Source organism: Pelophylax lessonae, assembly GCF_965119305.1.
Source record: "Pelophylax lessonae genome assembly, chromosome: 2".
Lineage (NCBI taxonomy): Eukaryota > Metazoa > Chordata > Amphibia > Anura > Ranidae > Pelophylax > Pelophylax lessonae.
The window spans coordinates 431,024,258-431,043,642 of record NC_138769.1 but is presented as its reverse complement, the minus strand read 5'-3'; the positions used below and the strand labels follow the sequence as shown (position 1 = coordinate 431,043,642).

Sequence of the window (19,385 nt, the reverse complement as noted above, 5' to 3'; positions counted from 1 at the left end):
TCTTTGGACCTGCACTGGAAAGCATTGCAAAAAACTATTAAACATTAAAATCAACTCACAGGGGATTAAATTGCAGCAGTTGCTGCTGTGCTTTGTTAGGTTGGGTAATTCTAAAGGATAATACATTCTGGCAATTCCACATGTACAATAAGACACATGCACCGGTAATACAACCGTTATGTGACAGGAAACACAGGTATCCCTTCAAAATATTCTATTTAAAACAATGTTAAAGCTTTAATGGCATCCATCTGTAGAAAAGGAGCGTATAGAAGGGGATTGCTATGTAGGTTAGAGTACACATGGACCAGGAAACTAGCAGAGCTTGGAGTCTTCGAAGATCTCATCACTGCTTTCAATTTTAATTAAACCGACTTGATGGAGCCAAAAAATACCATCATGCACCGCTCTTTTGTTGTTTCTGTTCTGCAGTTAGCATAAGAAGAGCGATCCATGCAGTAGCAGCAGCCTGTTCTTGTTTTATAGCAATTTTAATGCTGCCACCTTCTGGATTTCTGGAGAAACAACAAGTGACTGAATTACACAAACTAATATCAAATTATATACGTGTTTTTGATTTGTATGAATCTTTATATTAATAATAATAATAATCTTAATATTTTCATATTTTTATATGAAAAGATTGGATCTGAAGGATAATCCTGTTCAGGATCTGCTTTCTTTTTCATTCTTACAGATAATATATATTTGGTATGAAGTACTATAGAGGACAGAGATTTATTTTTTTATATAGCAACATGTTTCCCTGTTCCCCATTATTATGCGAGATTCCTATGCTGCAAGTAATAGCATGGAATACGCAACTATTCATTGCTTCTAACATTACAACCCCTTCAGGTAGAATCAGCCCTAATTATCCCCTCCTTCTCTTTAATAGCTATTCTCTTTTATTAGCTATTTTATCTTCTTTTGTTCATCTCTATTTTTCTAATCACTAAACCCAGGAGCCTGCATTCACTATATCTGGTCTCCCACAGTACACAGAACATGGAAATGTAATTATTTTAGTAAATATAAACTGCTAAATACCTTTTCTCATCAGCAGTATATAGCAGTTATGTGACTTCTATAAGTGTCCCACCAAGCACTGATTACGACCCTTTCACACGGGCGGTTGTTTTGCAGCTTGTAAAATCATGTTTTCTTATTCTGAAATTCCAACACTCCTGGCACAAAGAATACTAAAATTTGTACATTGTGTTTATATGCGATTACTTGTGTTTACATGCGGCTGCGTTTAGCTGCGGTAGTAATTTCTTGCCTTTTATATAGCAACTGTTTACTTATTTTTTTCTTTGTACAGCGATTATCTGCATTTATATACAGATAGCTGCGGTACATCGCTCCTGGGCGCTGTCAACTTTAGTTTTCTTGAAAGCACAAAACCGTATGTTATGAAAACGCTGCTCAACGCAGTGTGTGAATGGGGGCCATAGGGATGCATTGTCTGCATTTAGTTGCGTTAAATAAGTCCTTCTATCCGCAGCTAAAAGCTGAAATCTATCCGCTCGTGTGAAAGGGGCCTACAGCTTGTAGGAGGAGTTTTATTCTCCTCTGACTGTCCTATGAGGCTGCATGACCCTTGAGCCTCTGTCTGGACAATGCTGATTGGCCCTGTGCCGATCACATGCACCCTTCCAAAAAAAAAAAAAAAAAAACTCTCAAGCAATACACACCAAACTGAGCATGTGCAGAGTGCCTCCTAGTGTTCTGTTCTATCATGGGGAGGATCAGAGAAGACAGGATCAAACGGCCTTTTTAAACAATGCAGAGGATTAACCCCTTAGGTTCCACAGTGAGTATTACAAGCATGCTTTACTGCATATACAGACTGATTTTACTGTTGTGGGTTTAGTAACACTTTAACTTTTTTTTTTTTTTTATATATTAGTTTGTAATGTTTTTGCATTGCATTAAAAACTGCAATTAAAAATTGTAAATAACTTTGAAATGCTTTATACCAGAATCATAACTTTAGTGTAATTTTAAGGAGGACAAATTGCAGAATAGGATGTATAATTCTTATCTACATTAATGAGGTGCTTCAGTCATATTTTGAAAAACTAAAATTCAGCAGCTACGAAAACTGTAGCTGCTGCCTAATAAGTAGACAATCACCTGTCCCAGGATCAAGCGGTGTCCTTACCTGGCCGGTTTCTTCATTGGGCTCCAGCCACCAGCACCGGCATAGTAAGTGTAAGTAGCCAGCTGTGACAGCTGATGGCTCCACAACCGGCTGCTCACTGCGCATGCGTGAGCCATGCTGTGCCTGATTAGTCCCTTAGCTGGCTGGGACCTGTGACATGTCCCAGAAGGCTGCGAAGGAAGGACAGGGGCCAAACATCCGCTGAGATCACTGTAGTGATCTGACCAGAAGTAGGGGAGTGGGTAGCTGTCAAAACCAAGTACCTGGAAAAAAAATATGTGCCAAATGTGAAGGAGGACGGGGAGTAGGAAGAGTGGAATCTCCCCTATTGGGTAAAGTACCAACAGGTAGAGAAAACATGTTATTTATTTTTGTATGGTTTTATTTATTTTTTTAAATAAAAACAATCATTTTTTAAGACAATATCACCAAAAAAAGTTGTTTTTGTCTTTTATATATATATATATATACATATATATATATATATATATATATATATATATATATATATGTCTTACTTTGTAGCTTATGCAATGACGGCAAGGTCTGCTTTGAAGTTGAACTTCTGGCACACAAGCTTTCATGGAAATGTATTCCTCAATAGCCACAGACCAAATGCATTAAATCTGCATTAAGTGCAGCAAATGTCTTTGCAAACCTAGATATAACCTTGTAAAAGTAGTGGTGACATCATCAATGTGCTACACATAGCCTGTGCAGAGAGAAGGGCTGTGAGAGGGACCACAGGAGTTGTTTTCTGCTAAGTGCAAAAAAACTACAGGAGGGGGGTAAATACAAAACCAGTAACCGTGCACAAGCAGAGCGAAGCAGCAGTGACCGGTCCTTATTGTAGGAAGCCCTTGCAAAGTATCACACCAGAATACTGGACGGATCTGGAAGAACTATACAAAGCACACATAGATTCAAGTACAAATATACATGCCTCTTGTATTTAGACATTATTTGCTTATCCAGTTCAGCTCTAAATTTGTATCCACATATCTGTTCTGTTCTGGGTTTAGCTGGATACATACTATACAACTTTTGTTGTTAGATTTCCTTTAGATTTACCTTCAACTATGTAGTGAAAAGGCCTGCCTGATTGCATACCAATTTAAAGTATTTAGATTTGACCTTATATTTTATGGTTTTGGTAAACCTAAAGGAAAAAATCTAAAGACAATTGTATAGTGTGTATCCAGCTTTAGTGATTGAAAAAACTGCAGCAAGGCGGCCATCATGCCAGCCAGGCAACTAGCATTTACTAAATGAAAAGTCAACAACAGTAGCCTTTAGAGTCTATTTACAAATGTTTTTTCCCAAGATTCACATAGCTTTCATCCAAGATTTACACATTTTTCCAACTGAATCCAATTAGGACACAAAATGTATTTTGGTAAAAGTGTGAATCCTGGCTGAAAATAATTTTAAATAGACTCCAATTATGTTTCTCATTTAGCAAAAAAAGCAAGATATTGTTCTAAAAGCAAAGCAGCTGTAAAAATCAGTACATTATTTTTACTTACAGTTCACACTGCATGCGGTCCAGTGCGTTTTCTCTCTGCATCATCAAAACACATTTAAAGTAGGTTAAATGGTTTTCAATGGCATAGTTCACATCAGTGCCTTCCAGTTCCAGAACATGCTGCGTTTTTCCTGCACTGGAACGCTGTAAAGTGCATCAAAAATGCACTGGAATGCACTGGAATGCACTGGAGCGCACCAAAAATTCACTGGAACACACATGTCCTTATTTAAGTTTTAAAAAAAAGGGGGGAGAATGTACTGGACTGCATTAAAAACGCACTGGAACGTATCCAAAACGCACATACAGAAAAGCATCTGGAACATATCCGGACTGCGTTTCTATGGCGTGAACTGGCCTAGACAGTTAAGCTAACAAAGAGCATAGCACTGAGCCTAGGTTTACACGGGTGCCTGGAAAACACCATATGTAATCTTGTGCAATTACCGCATTACATAAGTGTGAACCAGGGCTGAAAGTGGGCATTGCATCATGGCAGATAGATTTTGTCTAGTTTAGATTTCTCAGCTGTGATGAACTAAGCAGAGGAATGGACATAGGCAACTGCAATAAATCAACAGGCTTTTGCCAGTTAGAGATATGAAAACTTCATAAGAAAATATATGTATTACAGAAAGAATTGCACTTTTATCAGTAACTATAACACATTTCTTATGTGGCCATTTACAAATCACACTTACCAAATATCTTGAAGGAAAAAAGCAAACTATACATTGCAAACAGTAAATAATATAAGCTGCAAAAATGTAACATTCTGTGACTAGTATCTTTATATTAGTAGTGCCATCAGCAAGCCTATGGGGAATTGCAAGAAACACAAGGGTTGATTTACTAAAACTGGAAAAGTACAAAATATGATGCAGTTCTGAATGGTAACCAATCAGCTTCCAGGTTGTATTGTCAAAGCCTAATAAAACAAACTGAAGTTAGAAGCTGATTGGCTACCATGAACAGCTGCACCAGATTTTGCACTCTCCAGTTTTAGTAAATCAACCATACAGAAAAGAAACATCAACCAATAAATATTATATCAGAGGTTTTTTTTTTTTTTTCTCTCATTAACCACTTAAGCCCCGGAGGATTTGGCTGCTAAAGGACCAGGGGTTTTTTTGTGATTTTTTACTGCGTGACTTTAACGGACAATTGCGCGGTCGTGCGACGCTGTACCTAAACGAATTTGACGTCCTTTTTTTCCCACAAACAGAGCTTTCTTTTGGTGGTATTTGATCACCTGTGCGATTTTTTGATCACGCGCTATAAACAAAAAAAGAGCGTAAATTTTGCAAAAATAACAATATTTTTCACATTTTTATATATGAAATTCCCCAAAAAAAAAAGTAAAAATCAAAATTTTTTAACATTTTTCGGCCAATTTGTTTTATGCTACCTATGTTTGGTAAAAAAAATCGCAAAAAGCGTATTTTGATTGGTTTGCGCAAAAGTTATCGCGTTTACTAACAAAGGGAAAGATTTTTGTCATTTTTGGTGTTTTTTTTTTAACGCGTAATGGCGGCGATCTGCGATTTTTTTTTCGGTACTGCGACATTGCGGCGGACAGATCGGACCCTTGACTGACATTTTTGACACTTTTGGGGGTACCAGTGACATTACTGCAGTAATCAGTGCTATACATATGCACTGTTACTGCAAAAATGACACTGGCAGGGAAGGGGTTAACTTTATTGGACAGGGAGGGGTTAAGTGTGTCCTAGGGGCGTGATTCTAACTGTGCAGGGACATTCCTATTGGTGTAAAAGCAAAGATCAACCGTTCTACATAGTAGAACGGACAGATCTTCACTTTTACACAGGGAGAACTGACAGGCAGCTTGTTTACACAAGCCGCTCTGTCTTTCTCCCTTCACAGGAGCGATCGCAGTGTGACTGGCGGACATCGAGTCCGCCGGTCACACGCACTGACTTGTCTGTGAACGAGCCGCGGCGGGCGCGCGCCTCGGCGGGCGCGCGCCCGCCCGCGATAGGCTCGCAAGTCAGTGACAGGCGAGTGACGTACCGATACGTCACTCTGCCTGGCCGGGGCTGACCGCCGCAGTATATAGTCGTGCGGCGGTCGGCAACCGGTTAAATAGTTCACAAATTACCATTCGACTGAATAAAAGCGACAATGTACATTTCCCTTATTAAAGTTTACTTATGGTATAATACATCTGATTAGCAATCTGTAATAAAAATTTATTACATAAGTTATCACTCTAGTGTGGTGAAATACATACAACTAAGTCAATTACCTGGAGATGAACCATGATTCGTAATGCCAATCTCCTTATATATTACTTTGCTGTTTGCAATCATATTCCCAAAATTAACTTCTGGATCGATTTCTAAATAACAGGATGGGGTAAACCTGTAATGAGAGTGCAATAATGTTAAAGGGTATGCAAAAAAACTGGGGTGCAATGCAGACATTGGGGGATCCCTGCAAAAGAAGCTACTGAAAACTCTAAGAGGTTAATTTAGACCCCTATTTACATGTGTGAAACTTATCATTTGACTTTGGACATCAAAGTTGCAAGACAAGTTGCACCCAGTGTTTTCCAATGATAACCATTCATATATGTGCGACTTAAAATGAATTTACTACTTTGGTCCAACTTTCATGAAACTTCTGGGCCATAGACTTCAAATGTTGCATAAAAGTCATACCTGATTGTTTTACATACAACAAGGGGTAAGACTTTGCAGGGGAACAAGTCACACCCATCCAAAGTTGCACCAAAGTCTGCATGACTTTGGAGTTGTACAAGCATAAATGAAGCCTAACTAAAACCCAATGAGTGCACCATCTGGTGTAGCTGTATATGGTAGCCAATCTGCTTCTAAATTCAGGTTGTTCAATTAAGTTTTGACAAAAAAAAACTGAAAGCTGATTGGTTTCATTGCAGAACACACCAGATTTTGCACTCTCCAGTTTTTATAAATTAACTTCTACGTTTTCAGAGAACATAGAGTGGATGGTGGGGGGGAAGAGCTGTCAGAGAACATAGAGTGGATGGTGGGGGAAGAGCTATCAGAGAACATAGAGTGGATGGTGGGGGAAGAGCTGTCAGAAAACAAAGGGTGGATGGTGGGGGAAGAGCTGTCAGAGAACATAGAGTGCTTGGCGGGGGAAGAGCTGTCAGAGAACATAGAGTGGATCGTGGGGGAAGAGCTGTCAGAGAACATAGAATGGATGGCGGGGGAAGAGCTGTCAGAGAACATAGAGTGGGTGGTGGGGGAAGAGCTGTCTGAGAACATAGAGTGGATGGTGAGGGAAGAGCTGTCAGAGAACAATGGTGGGAATTCGATAAAGCTGCTGCGCTACTTTTCTGGCATTAATCCCTCTGGGTAATGTACTGTGGTGGGGGAAGAGCTGTCAGAGAACATAGAGTGGATGGCGGGGGAAGAGCTGTCAGAGAACATAGAGTGGATGGTGGGGGAAGAGCTGTCAGAGAACATAGAGTGAACGGTGGGGGGAAGAGCTGTCAGAGAACCTAGAGTGGACGGTGGGGAAGAACTGTCAGAGAACCTAGAGTGGATGGTGGGGGAAGAGCTGTCAGAGAACATAGAGTGAACGGTGGGGGGAAGAGCTGTCAGAGAACCTAGAGTGGACAGTGGGGAAGAGCTGTCAGAGAACATAGAGTGGATGGTGGGGAAAGAGCTGTCAGAGAACATAGAGTGGATGGCGGGGGAAGAGCTGTCAGAGAACATAGAGTGGATGGTGGGGGAAGAGCTGTCAGAGAACATAGAGTGAACGGTGGGGGGAAGAGCTGTCAGAGAACCTAGAGTGGACGGTGGGGAAGAGCTGCCAGAGAACATAGAGTGGATGGCGGGGGAAGAGCTGTCAGAGAACATAGAGTGGGTGGTGGGGGAAGAGCTGTCTGAAAACATAGAGTGGATGGTGAGGGAAGAGCTGTCAGAGAACAATGGTGGGAATTCGATAAAGCTGCTGCGCTACTTTTCTGGCATTAATCCCTCTGGGTAATGTACTGTGGTGGGGGAAGAGCTGTCAGAGAACATAGAGTGGATGGTGGGGGAAGAGCTGTCAGAGAACATAGAGTGAACGGTGGGGGGAAGAGCTGTCAGAGAACCTAGAGTGGACGGTGGGGAAGAACTGTCAGAGAACCTAGAGTGGATGGTGGGGGAAGAGCTGTCAGAGAACATAGAGTGAACGGTGGGGGGAAGAGCTGTCAGAGAACCTAGAGTGGACAGTGGGGAAGAGCTGTCAGAGAACATAGAGTGGATGGTGGGGAAAGAGCTGTCAGAGAACATAGAGTGGATGGCGGGGGAAGAGCTGTCAGAGAACATAGAGTGGATGGTGGGGGAAGAGCTGTCAGAGAACATAGAGTGAACGGTGGGGGGAAGAGCTGTCAGAGAACCTAGAGTGGACGGTGGGGAAGAGCTGCCAGAGAACATAGAGTGGATGGTGGGGGAAGAGCTACCAGAGAACATAGAGTGGATGGTGGGGGAAGAGCTGCCAGAGAACATAGAGTGGATGGTGGGGGAATAGCTGTCAGAGAACATAGAGTGGATGGTGGGGGAAGAGCTACCAGAGAACATAGAGTGGATGGTGGGGGAAGAGCTGCCAGAGAACATAGAGTGGATGGTGGGGGAATAGCTGTCAGAGAACATAGAGTGGACGGTGGGGGGAAAAGCTGTCAGAGATCATAGAGTGGATGGTGGGGGAAGAGCTATCAGAGAACAATGGTGGGAATTCGATAAAGCTGCTGCGCTACTTTTCTGGCATTAATCCCTCTGGGTAATGTACTGTGCCAAATTCATGAAACATCTGCAAAACCTTTTGGTTCTGACAGCGACTTGTGTACCCAATTCAGGTAATTCAAAAATACTCCACTTTAATAATGTACGGCATTGAGTGTGCCACTTTTACATTGTTGCACATTGAATGTGCCAAATTCTAAATAAAATACAGACAGTCCGTACCAACTCTCTTGGCATACAGAGAAAAACTGGTGCAGACAGATTTCGCTAAAGTGTCTCTTGTGCATTCTAAAAGTGGAGCAGCATGAGCCAAATTCAAGTACAAGTTCTAGACAGGCATATGAATTTGGAGAATGCTGCAGCACTTTTAGAATGCATGAGAGGAACTTTTGCAAAATGTGTCTGTGCAAGTCTTTCTGAATTCCAGGGAATGTGTGCACAAGGGGTAGGAGTGCCAGAGAACATCGTCCAGACAGCATGCCTCCCAACTTTTTCAGATAGGACACCTATTACAAAAAGTATATAGACATAGGACACACCCCCTGCCTTGCCCCCTTACAGGAGGTATATACCCCAGAAATGAATAGTTAAACCCACAAGTGCTTTATTTACCACTACTATTCCTTTATACTAGAGCTGCACGATTAATCATTAAAAAAAACATGATCTCGATTCACCCCCTACGATCTTAAAACAGCATGTCCTCGATTCTTACAGAGCCGTTGCTCAGGTCCGGTTCACACTGATGCGATGCGGGAAGGCTGCGAACTCGCAGCCTGTTCCCGCATCGGACACGCACCCCCGGCAGTTCACACTGCCATATGCGATACGCTGGGGGTGTCAATGTAATCTTAAGGACACCCCCAGTTTGATCGCATATCGCAGTGCGATCGTGCAGTTCGCACATGATCGGATCGCACAAGTGTGAACCGCTGTGCGATCCGATCCTGATGCGGCTGCAAAAATGCCTCCTGTGCGTGTTTGCTGCGGGAGCGATGCGAATTTAGCCATACAGTTTGTATGGCTAAACTCGCACCGCACAGCTGATCGCATGTAATGTCGGAGCAGTGCGCTCCGACATTACATGCGAACCCAGCACACGCACAAGTGTGAACCGGGGCTAACTCACAGCTGTCAAAAAAAAAAGAGCCTCCCGCAAATGTTTATCAACATTATTAAGGCTGCTAGATAACTATAAACAGTGTTTTACAATGTATCATTTTGTTTTTTTAAAATAGATCAAAGGAATGAACTTCCATCTGTAAGAGCCCATTCACACAGGGGCGACACGACTTGCCGGGACGACCTGTGAAGATCTCGGCGCGACATGTACGGACTTCATATCATTGAAGTCAATGCAAGTCGCTCCAGGTCGCCCCAAAGTAGTACAGGACCCTTTTTCTAAGTCGGAGCGACTTGTGTCGCTCCTATTAGAACGGGTCCTGTACTATTCAATGGCGAGCGACCCACCGCGACTTGTCAGGCGACCAAGTCGCCTGACAAGTCGCGCTAGTGTGAATGGGGACTCAGTAAGAGCCGGTTCACATATATGTGATGACAGACATCGCATGTGATTCGGAGCGCACTGCTCTGAAAATCACATGCGATGTCTGTGCGATGCAAATTCAGCCATACAGATGGTTTGGCTGAATTCGCATTGCATTCAGACACATCTCGCACAGGACCCTTTTTTGGGTCAGCACCAGAATCAGATTGCATGGGTGTTCACACCAATGTGATCCTGTTCATATCCGAACTGACAGTTTGCACTGCGATATGCAAACTGATCTGGGGGTGTCGTTAACTTTGTATTGACACCCCGATTCGCATATGGCAGTGTGAACTGCCTGTGAGTTAAATGTGATGTGGGAACCCGCAGTGGATTCTCAGGGTTCCCGCATCGCATATGTATGAACCGGGACTTAAAGAGGACAGTTTAACCTCTGACACTAGTTGCTTACAAGTTAAAATCAGTATTTTTTTGCTAGAAAACTACTTAGAACCCCCAATCATTATATATATCTATATCTATATCTATAGATATATATATATATATATATATATTTTTTTTTTTTTTTTTTTGCAGACATCCTAGAGAATAAAATGGCGATCGTTGCAATCTTTTATGTCACGCTGTATATGCACGGAAGTCTTTGAAACACAGTTTTTTGGGGAAAAAATACACTTTAATAAATTAAAAAAAAAAAAAACGAAACAGTAAAGTTAGCCCAATTTTTTTGTATGATTTAAAAGATGATGTTACACCAAGAATTGTGATCTTTATTCTAAGCAAAAAAATTGTGATTCTCATTTTTTCCAGAATCATGCAGCTCTAATTTATACTGGATTCTTAAATTTACAAATGCAGCAATTTGGAAACTGAATGAAAGGTTTAACACTAGGAAACACTTTTTGAAATATAAAAAGTGCATTTTATATACCACTATATAGATCAGACCCCAATGAGGGACAAATGAGGAGGAAAGAGGGACAGGGGGACGTTGTTCCAAATCAGGGAAATTCCCTCGAAATCAGGGACAGTCGCTTGAAATCAGGGACACTCCCTCGAAATCAAGGACACTCCCACAAAATCAGGGACAGTCCCTTGAAATCAGGGAAACTCCCACGAAATCAGGGAGAGTCCCTTGAAATCAGGGACACTCCCTCGAAATCAAGGACACTCCAACTAAATCAGGGACAGTCCCTTGAAATCAGGGACACTCCCTTGAAATCAGGGACACTCCCTCTAAATCAGGGACACTCCCACGAAATCAGGGACAGTCCCTCAAAATCAGGGACACTGCCTCAAAATCAGGGACACTCCCTTCAAAATCAGAGACAGTTGGGAGCTATGAGACAGTAGGAGGATCCAGTGCAGACAACAGGAGCTCTTCACTCAGTGAAACTGCATGCACAATTGTTCTGTGCAAAAGAGGCCAAAAATCAAATGTTATTAGGCTACTCTGTCTCCAGGTCAAATGTTATTCATTCATAAGCAATAGAGTGAAGGATCATAGTATCTCAGCGATGATGTTGTATGTTTCTGATTAACTCTATTCTGTATGACTGAAAAACTTTTAACCTGGAGAGGAAATAGTCTAGTTACATTTGATTTTACTCCATTTACACACAATGAATGTGCAAGCAGTTTTACAGGACAAATAGCTCTGCAGATGTTTTTAGAAAAATGCATCTTATCCAACCTTTGACTTCTGGAAGGGGCTGGTTAACGCTGTAGTTCCACTATACAAGGCGACGTATATCTCCAGGAACTGCCTTAAGAAATATGAAAAAGTTTGGCAGGTCTGGGTTGCTTCCAGATCTACGGTAGATGAGAGGACCTCGGAGTCCGACATAGCCTGAGCTCCCGGGGGTGGACCATGGGGAGAGAGAACAGAAATCAGTGTTTTTTGACTAGGACTTGTATTACGTTTTCCATGATATCTGTTACTGAGCAGTTCTGTTGGGGAAGGTTTGGGGCGGGTGTTTTTTCTGTTTTCTTTTTATGTTTCTTGTCTGTTGGCCGGGGTATGCCCCCTTACGGCCTTGTCTTACTTGTACTAAACTTAATAAACAGAATTAAAAAAAAAAACGCATCTTAGTGTTATGTGACCTAGTCAAAATGTCCCTGCTAAATGACAGGTATATTTACATATACAGAGATACCACTATGCAGTTACAGACAGAGGTTGAGTTTCATTTATTTACTGAAGCAACAACTAAAAGGTGTTTCTTTTCTAAGAAAAAAAAAAAAAAAAAAGAATTGCTTACATCTTGTGCAGAGATAGTAGTTAAAATGAATTATTCAATAATGACACAATTTAAAGCAGTGAGATGTGGAGGTACATTAATATTAATATTTAATGTATGCAGTTTCCGCTTCATTCACTGTACAGGCAGGTAAAATTAGTTTCTTTTCCACTTTCAAGAATTATTAATGCACTTCTACACACCTCAAGCTTCCAGCATCATAAATCAAATTACACAGAACTGTGTCAGAAAATCAATCAATTTACTTTTGTGTTTAATTTCATTTAGCTTACATTAACTCTAAGAAAGTGCAGTTATATTGAGGATGAGAGTGACCTCCTAACATCAGCAGTATTGGTGATAGAAATAAAGTAACAATCAAGTCTCTGAATGGAGCATTTCCTTTGGCAGCTGAACCAGATAAACAAAGACTGATTATTGAGCCATGAAAACCTTCTTTGCTTTCATATTAACTAGACATAGGAAACTGCTTAAAAAAAAAAAACTGGATCATTTATATACAGTGGGAACAAAAGGCATTCTTTGAGTTTCATTTTGGCCATTCATGATGCCATTGTGCGTCCTTCTCTTCAGTTATGTTTGTAGCTAACCTCAAATTTGCTTTAATCACTTCACTCCCGGAATTATTATAGTGATCAGTGCTAAAAAATATGCACAGTTACTGTACTGACACTGGCAGGGAAAGGGTTAACATCGGTGGTGATCAAAGGGTTTAATGTGTTTCCTGGGAGTGCTTGCTAACTGTGTGGGGTTGCTCTGACTAGGGGGAGACAGATATCAGTGTTCCTGCTTAGCAGAAACACAACATCTCTGTCTTCCTTCTGTCAGAATGACGTTCTGCCTTGTTTACATAGTGTTTCAGGAATGATCGCGGGTGGCTGGAGAACATTGGGTCCGCGGGACCCGCTGATTGGCTCCACCTCTAGCCAATCAGCGTGGGCACGCGCCCCATGGTGCCCCTGTATGAAATGACATACAGATACGAAATTTTGCTTATGGGAGCCGACTTGCCGCAGTAAAAGTATGTTAGGCGGTTGGCAAGTGGTTAAAGCACGTGTCAAACACAAGGTCTGTGGTCCCTTGCACCTGGCATCCCCCTCATCTTTGCTCCACCTTGTCTAAGCAGTCAGCAGCAGAGAGGAGGACAGAACTCCTTCTAGAGATCCCTGTGCCTCTCCTGTAACTGTGGCATCCCCTTGTATTTGCCCCCCACCTTTTCTCAGCAGTCAGAGCAGAGAGGACAGAACTCCTCCTACAGAAACTGCACCTCCCTGTGCAGCTGCAATACCCGCTCATCTCCGCCTCCCCAGGTCTCAGCCCTCCTTTGGTCCACCTCCAGACCCTGCCCTTTTTACCTCCCAGCTTCTTCCCCATAGCAGCACAAGGTAAGAGGGGTGCACTATGATGTAAGGGGGGGGGGGGGCTCATGACATCTGATGTAAGGGGGAGGGGGGTGGGATGCTCTGAACATTTAGTCTCAAAGATACAACCAGCCCTTTGATGGCAACCATAATGCTGATACTGCCCATGATAAAATTGAGTTTGACACCCCTGCTTTAAAGCAAACCTTTCAATCTTTTTACAGTTTGAAAACTAAAAAAGTTTAAAACTTTTTTTAACTAAAATCTAAAAAGCTATGCTGTTATTATTACTAACCTAAAAATCCTGTGCATAGATTCTCTGTGTCCAGACCAGTCATTTGCAGGTAATTTCTCCAATATCAAATAATGATTGGCTACAGGAGCTGTCAGCCTCCCAATGCTTTCGATGGGGATCCCACCCGCAGCTAGTCATCAGGAACCCCTGCTGGATCTCCCACATGTAAATGCTACTGGACCTCATTTACAAGTGTGAATGGGGCCTAAAACCTATACTATATAATGAGCAAGAGGAAATCTTTACAATGTGAGGGAAATCTCTTAGGCAGTTGTCACAGGAACAAGTGCCCTCAGTGGAAAATCCCCCTCTATTTCTGTTCTGATGACCACTCTGAATTTTGGATTTACCCTCATATTCAAAACTAGTGACCTTGGTGATCAGGACAATTACAGACAGCGAATCCCTGGAAGAAAAGCCTGAAAGTGGTTCTTCTATCCCATCACCGCCCTGTCCGAATCTAAAATAATAAGATTTGCCTTTATTTATACTTTGAACCTAACATGATATTCCATTTTCAGATGGATGTTGGAATTTGTAGGTGAGATCTCTGCACACCTGCAGTGATCAGTATGATCCCACTTGTTTCTCTCATCCACACTAATCAGTTTAAATAGAGGACTCTCCTCTGGTGGCTGTTGCACCCACAGTTGTCTACATACCCGAACAGTGGATGCATTTTCACCTGGCTCTTTTGGTTTTTTAGTTAAATCTTGTAGAGTGGTATGGGGCCATCAGGGCCACCCAAAGCTTGAATTTAAGCCCAAGCAGGGGAATCAACTGGCCTATCGAGTGATATGTATCACATAAACTATCTTGCCAACATCTTACCCTGCAGCACATTAAAGCAGGTTCTAAGTAATTTGAAAGCCCAAAAAAAAGACTGCTCTGTAGGGTTACCACCTCATCCCTTTAACCGCTTGCCGACCGCCACACGACTATTTACTGCAGCAGTCAGCCCCGTACAGGCAAAGCGACGTAGGGCTACGTCGCTCGCCTACAAGCCTCTAGGGGGCGAGCGTGCGCCGCCAGGGGCGCGCTCCCGCCCCCAATCATTCCCTTGCATGTCCACGTGAGTGACCGGCGGCTCCGATGTCCGTCGGTCACCCGTGATCTCCCGATGGAGAGGGAGAAAGGCAGGCGGCAAATGTAAACAAAGCCGCCTGTCATTCTCCCTGATGTAAGAACAGAGATCATACGATCCTGCTATGTAGGATCGTATGTCTCTGTGGTTGCATCACTAGCCACACCCCTTTACAGTTAGAGTCACGCCCCTAGGGACACACTTAACCCCTTGATCACTAATAAAGTTAACCCCTTCCCTGCCAGTGTCATTTTTACAGTAATAGTGCATATGTATAGCACTGATTACTGTAGTAATGTCACTGGTAACCCCAAAAGTGTCAAAAATGTTAGTCAGGGGTCCGATCTGTCAGCCGCAATGTCGCAGTCCCACAAAAGAAATCGCAGATCGCCGCCATTACTAGTTTAAAAAAAAACAATAAAAATGACATAAATCTTTCACATAGTTAGTAGCTGTGATAACTTTTGCGCAAATCAATCAAAATACGCTTATTGCGATTTTTTTTTACCAAACATATGTAGCAGAAAACAAATTGGCCTAAAATGTTAAAAAAATTTGATTTTTACATTTTTTTGGGGGAATTTCATATAAAAAAATGTGAAAATTATTGTTATTTTTTCAAACGTGTCGCTCTTTTTTTGTTTATAGCGCAAAAAGTAAAAATCGCACAGGTTATCAAATACCACCAAAAGAAAGCTCTGTTTGTGGGGAAAAAAAGGACGTCAATTTTGGGTACAGCATCACACGACCGCGCAATTGTCTGTTAAAGTCACGCAGTGCCGAATCGCAAAATAGGCCCTGGTCTTTGAGCAGCCAAATCCTCCGGGGCTTAAGTGGTTAAACCAGGACACACATCAATTACACAAGTTCTGTGGCTGTTAAGGTGGTAGTTAAACTCACTTGGTGCCGTATGTGCATTATACCAGCCTCAGAACCTGTGTAATTGATATGTCCTGGATTAAAGGGATTAGGTGGCAACTCTAGCGCTCTGAGAGGTCTGGTAAATCACTGGCAGGGTGTAACAATACAGATTCACATCTAAAGCCCCGTACACACGTACTGATCGTCGGCCGAACGATCGGCTGTCTTTTGTCCAGGGCTGTCGTGTCTGTTGAAAACTGCAAAAGACTGCACACGAATTTTGTCGGCCAACAACAGCCGACTGCAGAAGTGATATCATGTGATGGTTAACTTTCCTTGTCTTTTTTCTTCTCTGAGCATGCCCAGTCTTGCTAATCTGCTGTCTGTCGGCCGAAATCTGTACTGACTGGCGAACAATCGGCCGTTCTGGTGACGGCCAACAAATATTTTAAAGTCTGCACGACAGATTCTGTTCGGCCGAAAATGCGCTGTCGGCTGTCGGAAGCATCATACTAACAAGCCTACAATCGGCCAATCGGTCGGCGGCCGAATATTTACGGCCGACAATCGGTACGTGTGTACGGGGCTTAACACAGCTTCATGTGTTCCTTGTCCTCCTCAATTCCTGGATCAAGCTGGCTAGACTTGCCTGGTTATAGGTAGAATGGTCTAGTTTTAAAAAAAAAACATGCGTTTGATGATTGCTTATAGGAAATAAATGATAAGTGCGCATTGTCTACAGGCTCTCTGGCAGTGGCTTAAATGCTATATGTATAACATTATGTGGAAACTCTTTAAAACTTTTGAGTTTAGTTGCACAATGCCAGGTCCATAATGACAGCTTTATTAAGTATGGTGTGGACCAACTCAACAACTGCACAAACCCCTGACCCCAACCCTCGTGAACAACCCTAGAATATTTTGGAACCAAACTAATGACCTAACTAATGACCTAACTAATGACCTAACTAATGACCTAACTAATGCTATTGGCTTTGGCAGAGTAAGCATAAATTCACACAAACGCACTTCAAAATTTTGCGCAAAGCTTTGCCAAAAAAGTAGAGGCTGTTATAGCTGCAAAGGAAAGGGTGCGAGGTGCCAATCCATAATAATGCATATCATTTGGGAATGTCTAACAAGCTCATATATGCAACGATCAAGTGTTCACAAGAGTTGGGCTGTATTTTTTTCTGGGCACAGGAAAAAAATTCTTGCAGTAGGACCCCTCACGCTGCAAGGGTTAAATGCTTGTTCGTGTTCAGGGATAGGGGAATAAGGTGTAATATTGGTCCTGTGGAGCCTCCTCTCACCCACAGTCACACTCCTACCTCTCATGTCTTATGCAGGGTCAATAGTCCTACATTGTACATGATAACACCAATGGAACACCCACAGCCCAGGGCGATGGAGTTAGAGGAGGACAGGACCAGAGCCGGGATAAAGTAAGCAATGCAGCCTTTTCAACTCTCCCTATTGGTAACAAGCCTGTAACCATTGAAGAGTTAATAAAGGGTTGGGGGGGGGGGGAGTCTGGGGCACTGCAAGGGCTTTTTTTTTCCGTCCAGGCCAGATTTGGGTTTTAACCAGTTTAGGTCCTCCGTATAGCAGTTTTACCTGTGCACCTGTGCAGTTGCACCTGTGCGCCGGATTACGTGTATATATATATATATATATATATATATATATACATGTGTGATCCGACTCTTCTGGGTAGAGGGCACGTATGTGCATCACCGGTGGCTCACTCCTGCTGTGATCACACATAGTAAAAGCACCTCCCACAGTTTAGTAAAACACGTTAGGTACACAGTTAACCCTTTGATAGCCCCTGATATTAACCCCTTCCCAGCCAGTGTCATTAGTACAGTAACAGTGCAGATTTTTTACTGATCCCCAAGTGTCAAAAGTGTCCGTGGGGGGTTTATTAACTAAAGCTAGAGGGCAAAATTTGTCACAATTCTGCAGAGAAACCAATAAGCTTCCAGGTTTTATTGCTAAAGCTTATTTAAACAAGCTGAGGTTAGAAGCTGATTGGTTTCTCTGCAGATTTGTTACTTATTTTGCCCTCTCTAGCTTTAGTGTCAGAATGTCCATTGCAATATCGAAGTTTAGCTGTAAGTTTCGCTGATTGCAGCCATTGCTAGTAAAATAAATAAATACATTTTAAAAAATTAAAATATGGCATAGTTTGTAGACGCTATAACTTTTACGTATGCCTATCAATGTACACTTATTGTGATTTTTTGTACCAGAAATATGTAGCAGAATACATATTGGCATAAATGTATGAAGAAATTCGATTTTTTTTAATTTTTATTGATATGTTTTATAGCAGAAAGTAAACAATATTGTTGTTTTTTTTTTTTTTTTTTTAATTCTTTTTTTTGTTTATAGCTCAAAAAATAAAAATAAAAAAATACCAGCAAAAGAAAGCTCTATTTGTGGGGAAAAAAAAAGACATCAATTTTATTTGAATACAGAGTTGCACAACCACGCAATTTTAAAAGTAAAAGTTACGCAGTGCCGTATCGCAAAAAAATTGCCTGCTCATGAAGGGGGTCAAGTAGTTAATATATAGTTATTACTCGTTAGTTATAACTTTCTCTCTGGATATAAAGCACGTACCCTAGTAGTGGCACATTGATGACATCTCTATCGACCACAACAAGTAACTTGTCACTAAGGTCTTCCTTTTTAGATGGCTTATATTCGACAGTTGCTGTTATTTGAAGTCCAGGAGCTATTGGTTTTTCTGGATTTTGCACAGAAAGTGTGAACTGAAATGAAACACAAGGGTCATTTTTTTGTTAGTAGTTATACACATGCACTGGCAAAGTTGTATAGAAAAATTGAGCCTTATGTATGAAGGGGATTTAAATAAATTAAAGGAGACTTGGAATGGTTGCTAGGAAGGAAAGAAAGAGTGTTTTCAATCAGACACTTCCTACATAGGGCCGAATGAGTTTTTGTATACATAATGGTGCACAATTTAGTCCATAACCACATCCATAGTGTCATCTACCCTTTCTGATCCACAACAATGTAAAAAAAAAAAAAAAAACTGAAAGCATTGACAAAAACAATTAAAAGCAACCCAACAGTTTTACAATTCTACTTAATGTAATTGTGTGCACAGCAATAAAACAACAGTGCCATTCCTATTAAACTAATTGAAAAGCAGCAGACCAGTGGAAGGCAGTTATTCCTACCTGTGTGTTTTGTGGTCCATTAATCTTGATCGTTTTGGCTACATGACTGATATTCTGTACTGTTATTTTGGCTTGGTATGTCTTCCCAACTGACACATCCATGAAATGCACAAGGCAAGGTGATATTCTAACTCCCAACACATTATCAATCAATTCTTCCATGACTTTACTGCTGAGAAAGAAAATAGAGGGGACAATCACGCGGATATATAAACACGCCATGCATATATGACATTGCCGATAGAAGATAAATACAGAAATTAAAACATTGTAAGTATCTTGATTTTTACAAAAAATACAGTTTATCAGAATTTATAGTGTACCAAGACAATTTATGGCAGTTTATAGCAGTTCCTATCAATAAAATATT

At 41.6% G+C, this 19,385-nt stretch overlaps 1 protein-coding gene across 1 annotated transcript in view; it reads right to left on the bottom strand.

Moving 5' to 3' along the window:
* Nucleotides 1–19,179, bottom strand: part of CFAP47 (cilia and flagella associated protein 47) — a 702,231-nt gene extending 683,052 nt beyond the window's left edge. Inside the window, exons 1-3 of the mRNA XM_082245539.1 lie at nt 19,016–19,179; nt 18,432–18,583; nt 5,962–6,077 (exon numbers count right to left, since the gene is read on the bottom strand). Coding sequence (XP_082101665.1) covers nt 5,962–6,077; nt 18,432–18,583; nt 19,016–19,177 — 430 coding nt within the window. The 5' untranslated portion in view covers nt 19,178–19,179. The remainder of the gene's footprint in view (nt 1–5,961; nt 6,078–18,431; nt 18,584–19,015) is intronic.
* Between the last annotated feature and the right edge of the window lie 206 nt (nt 19,180–19,385).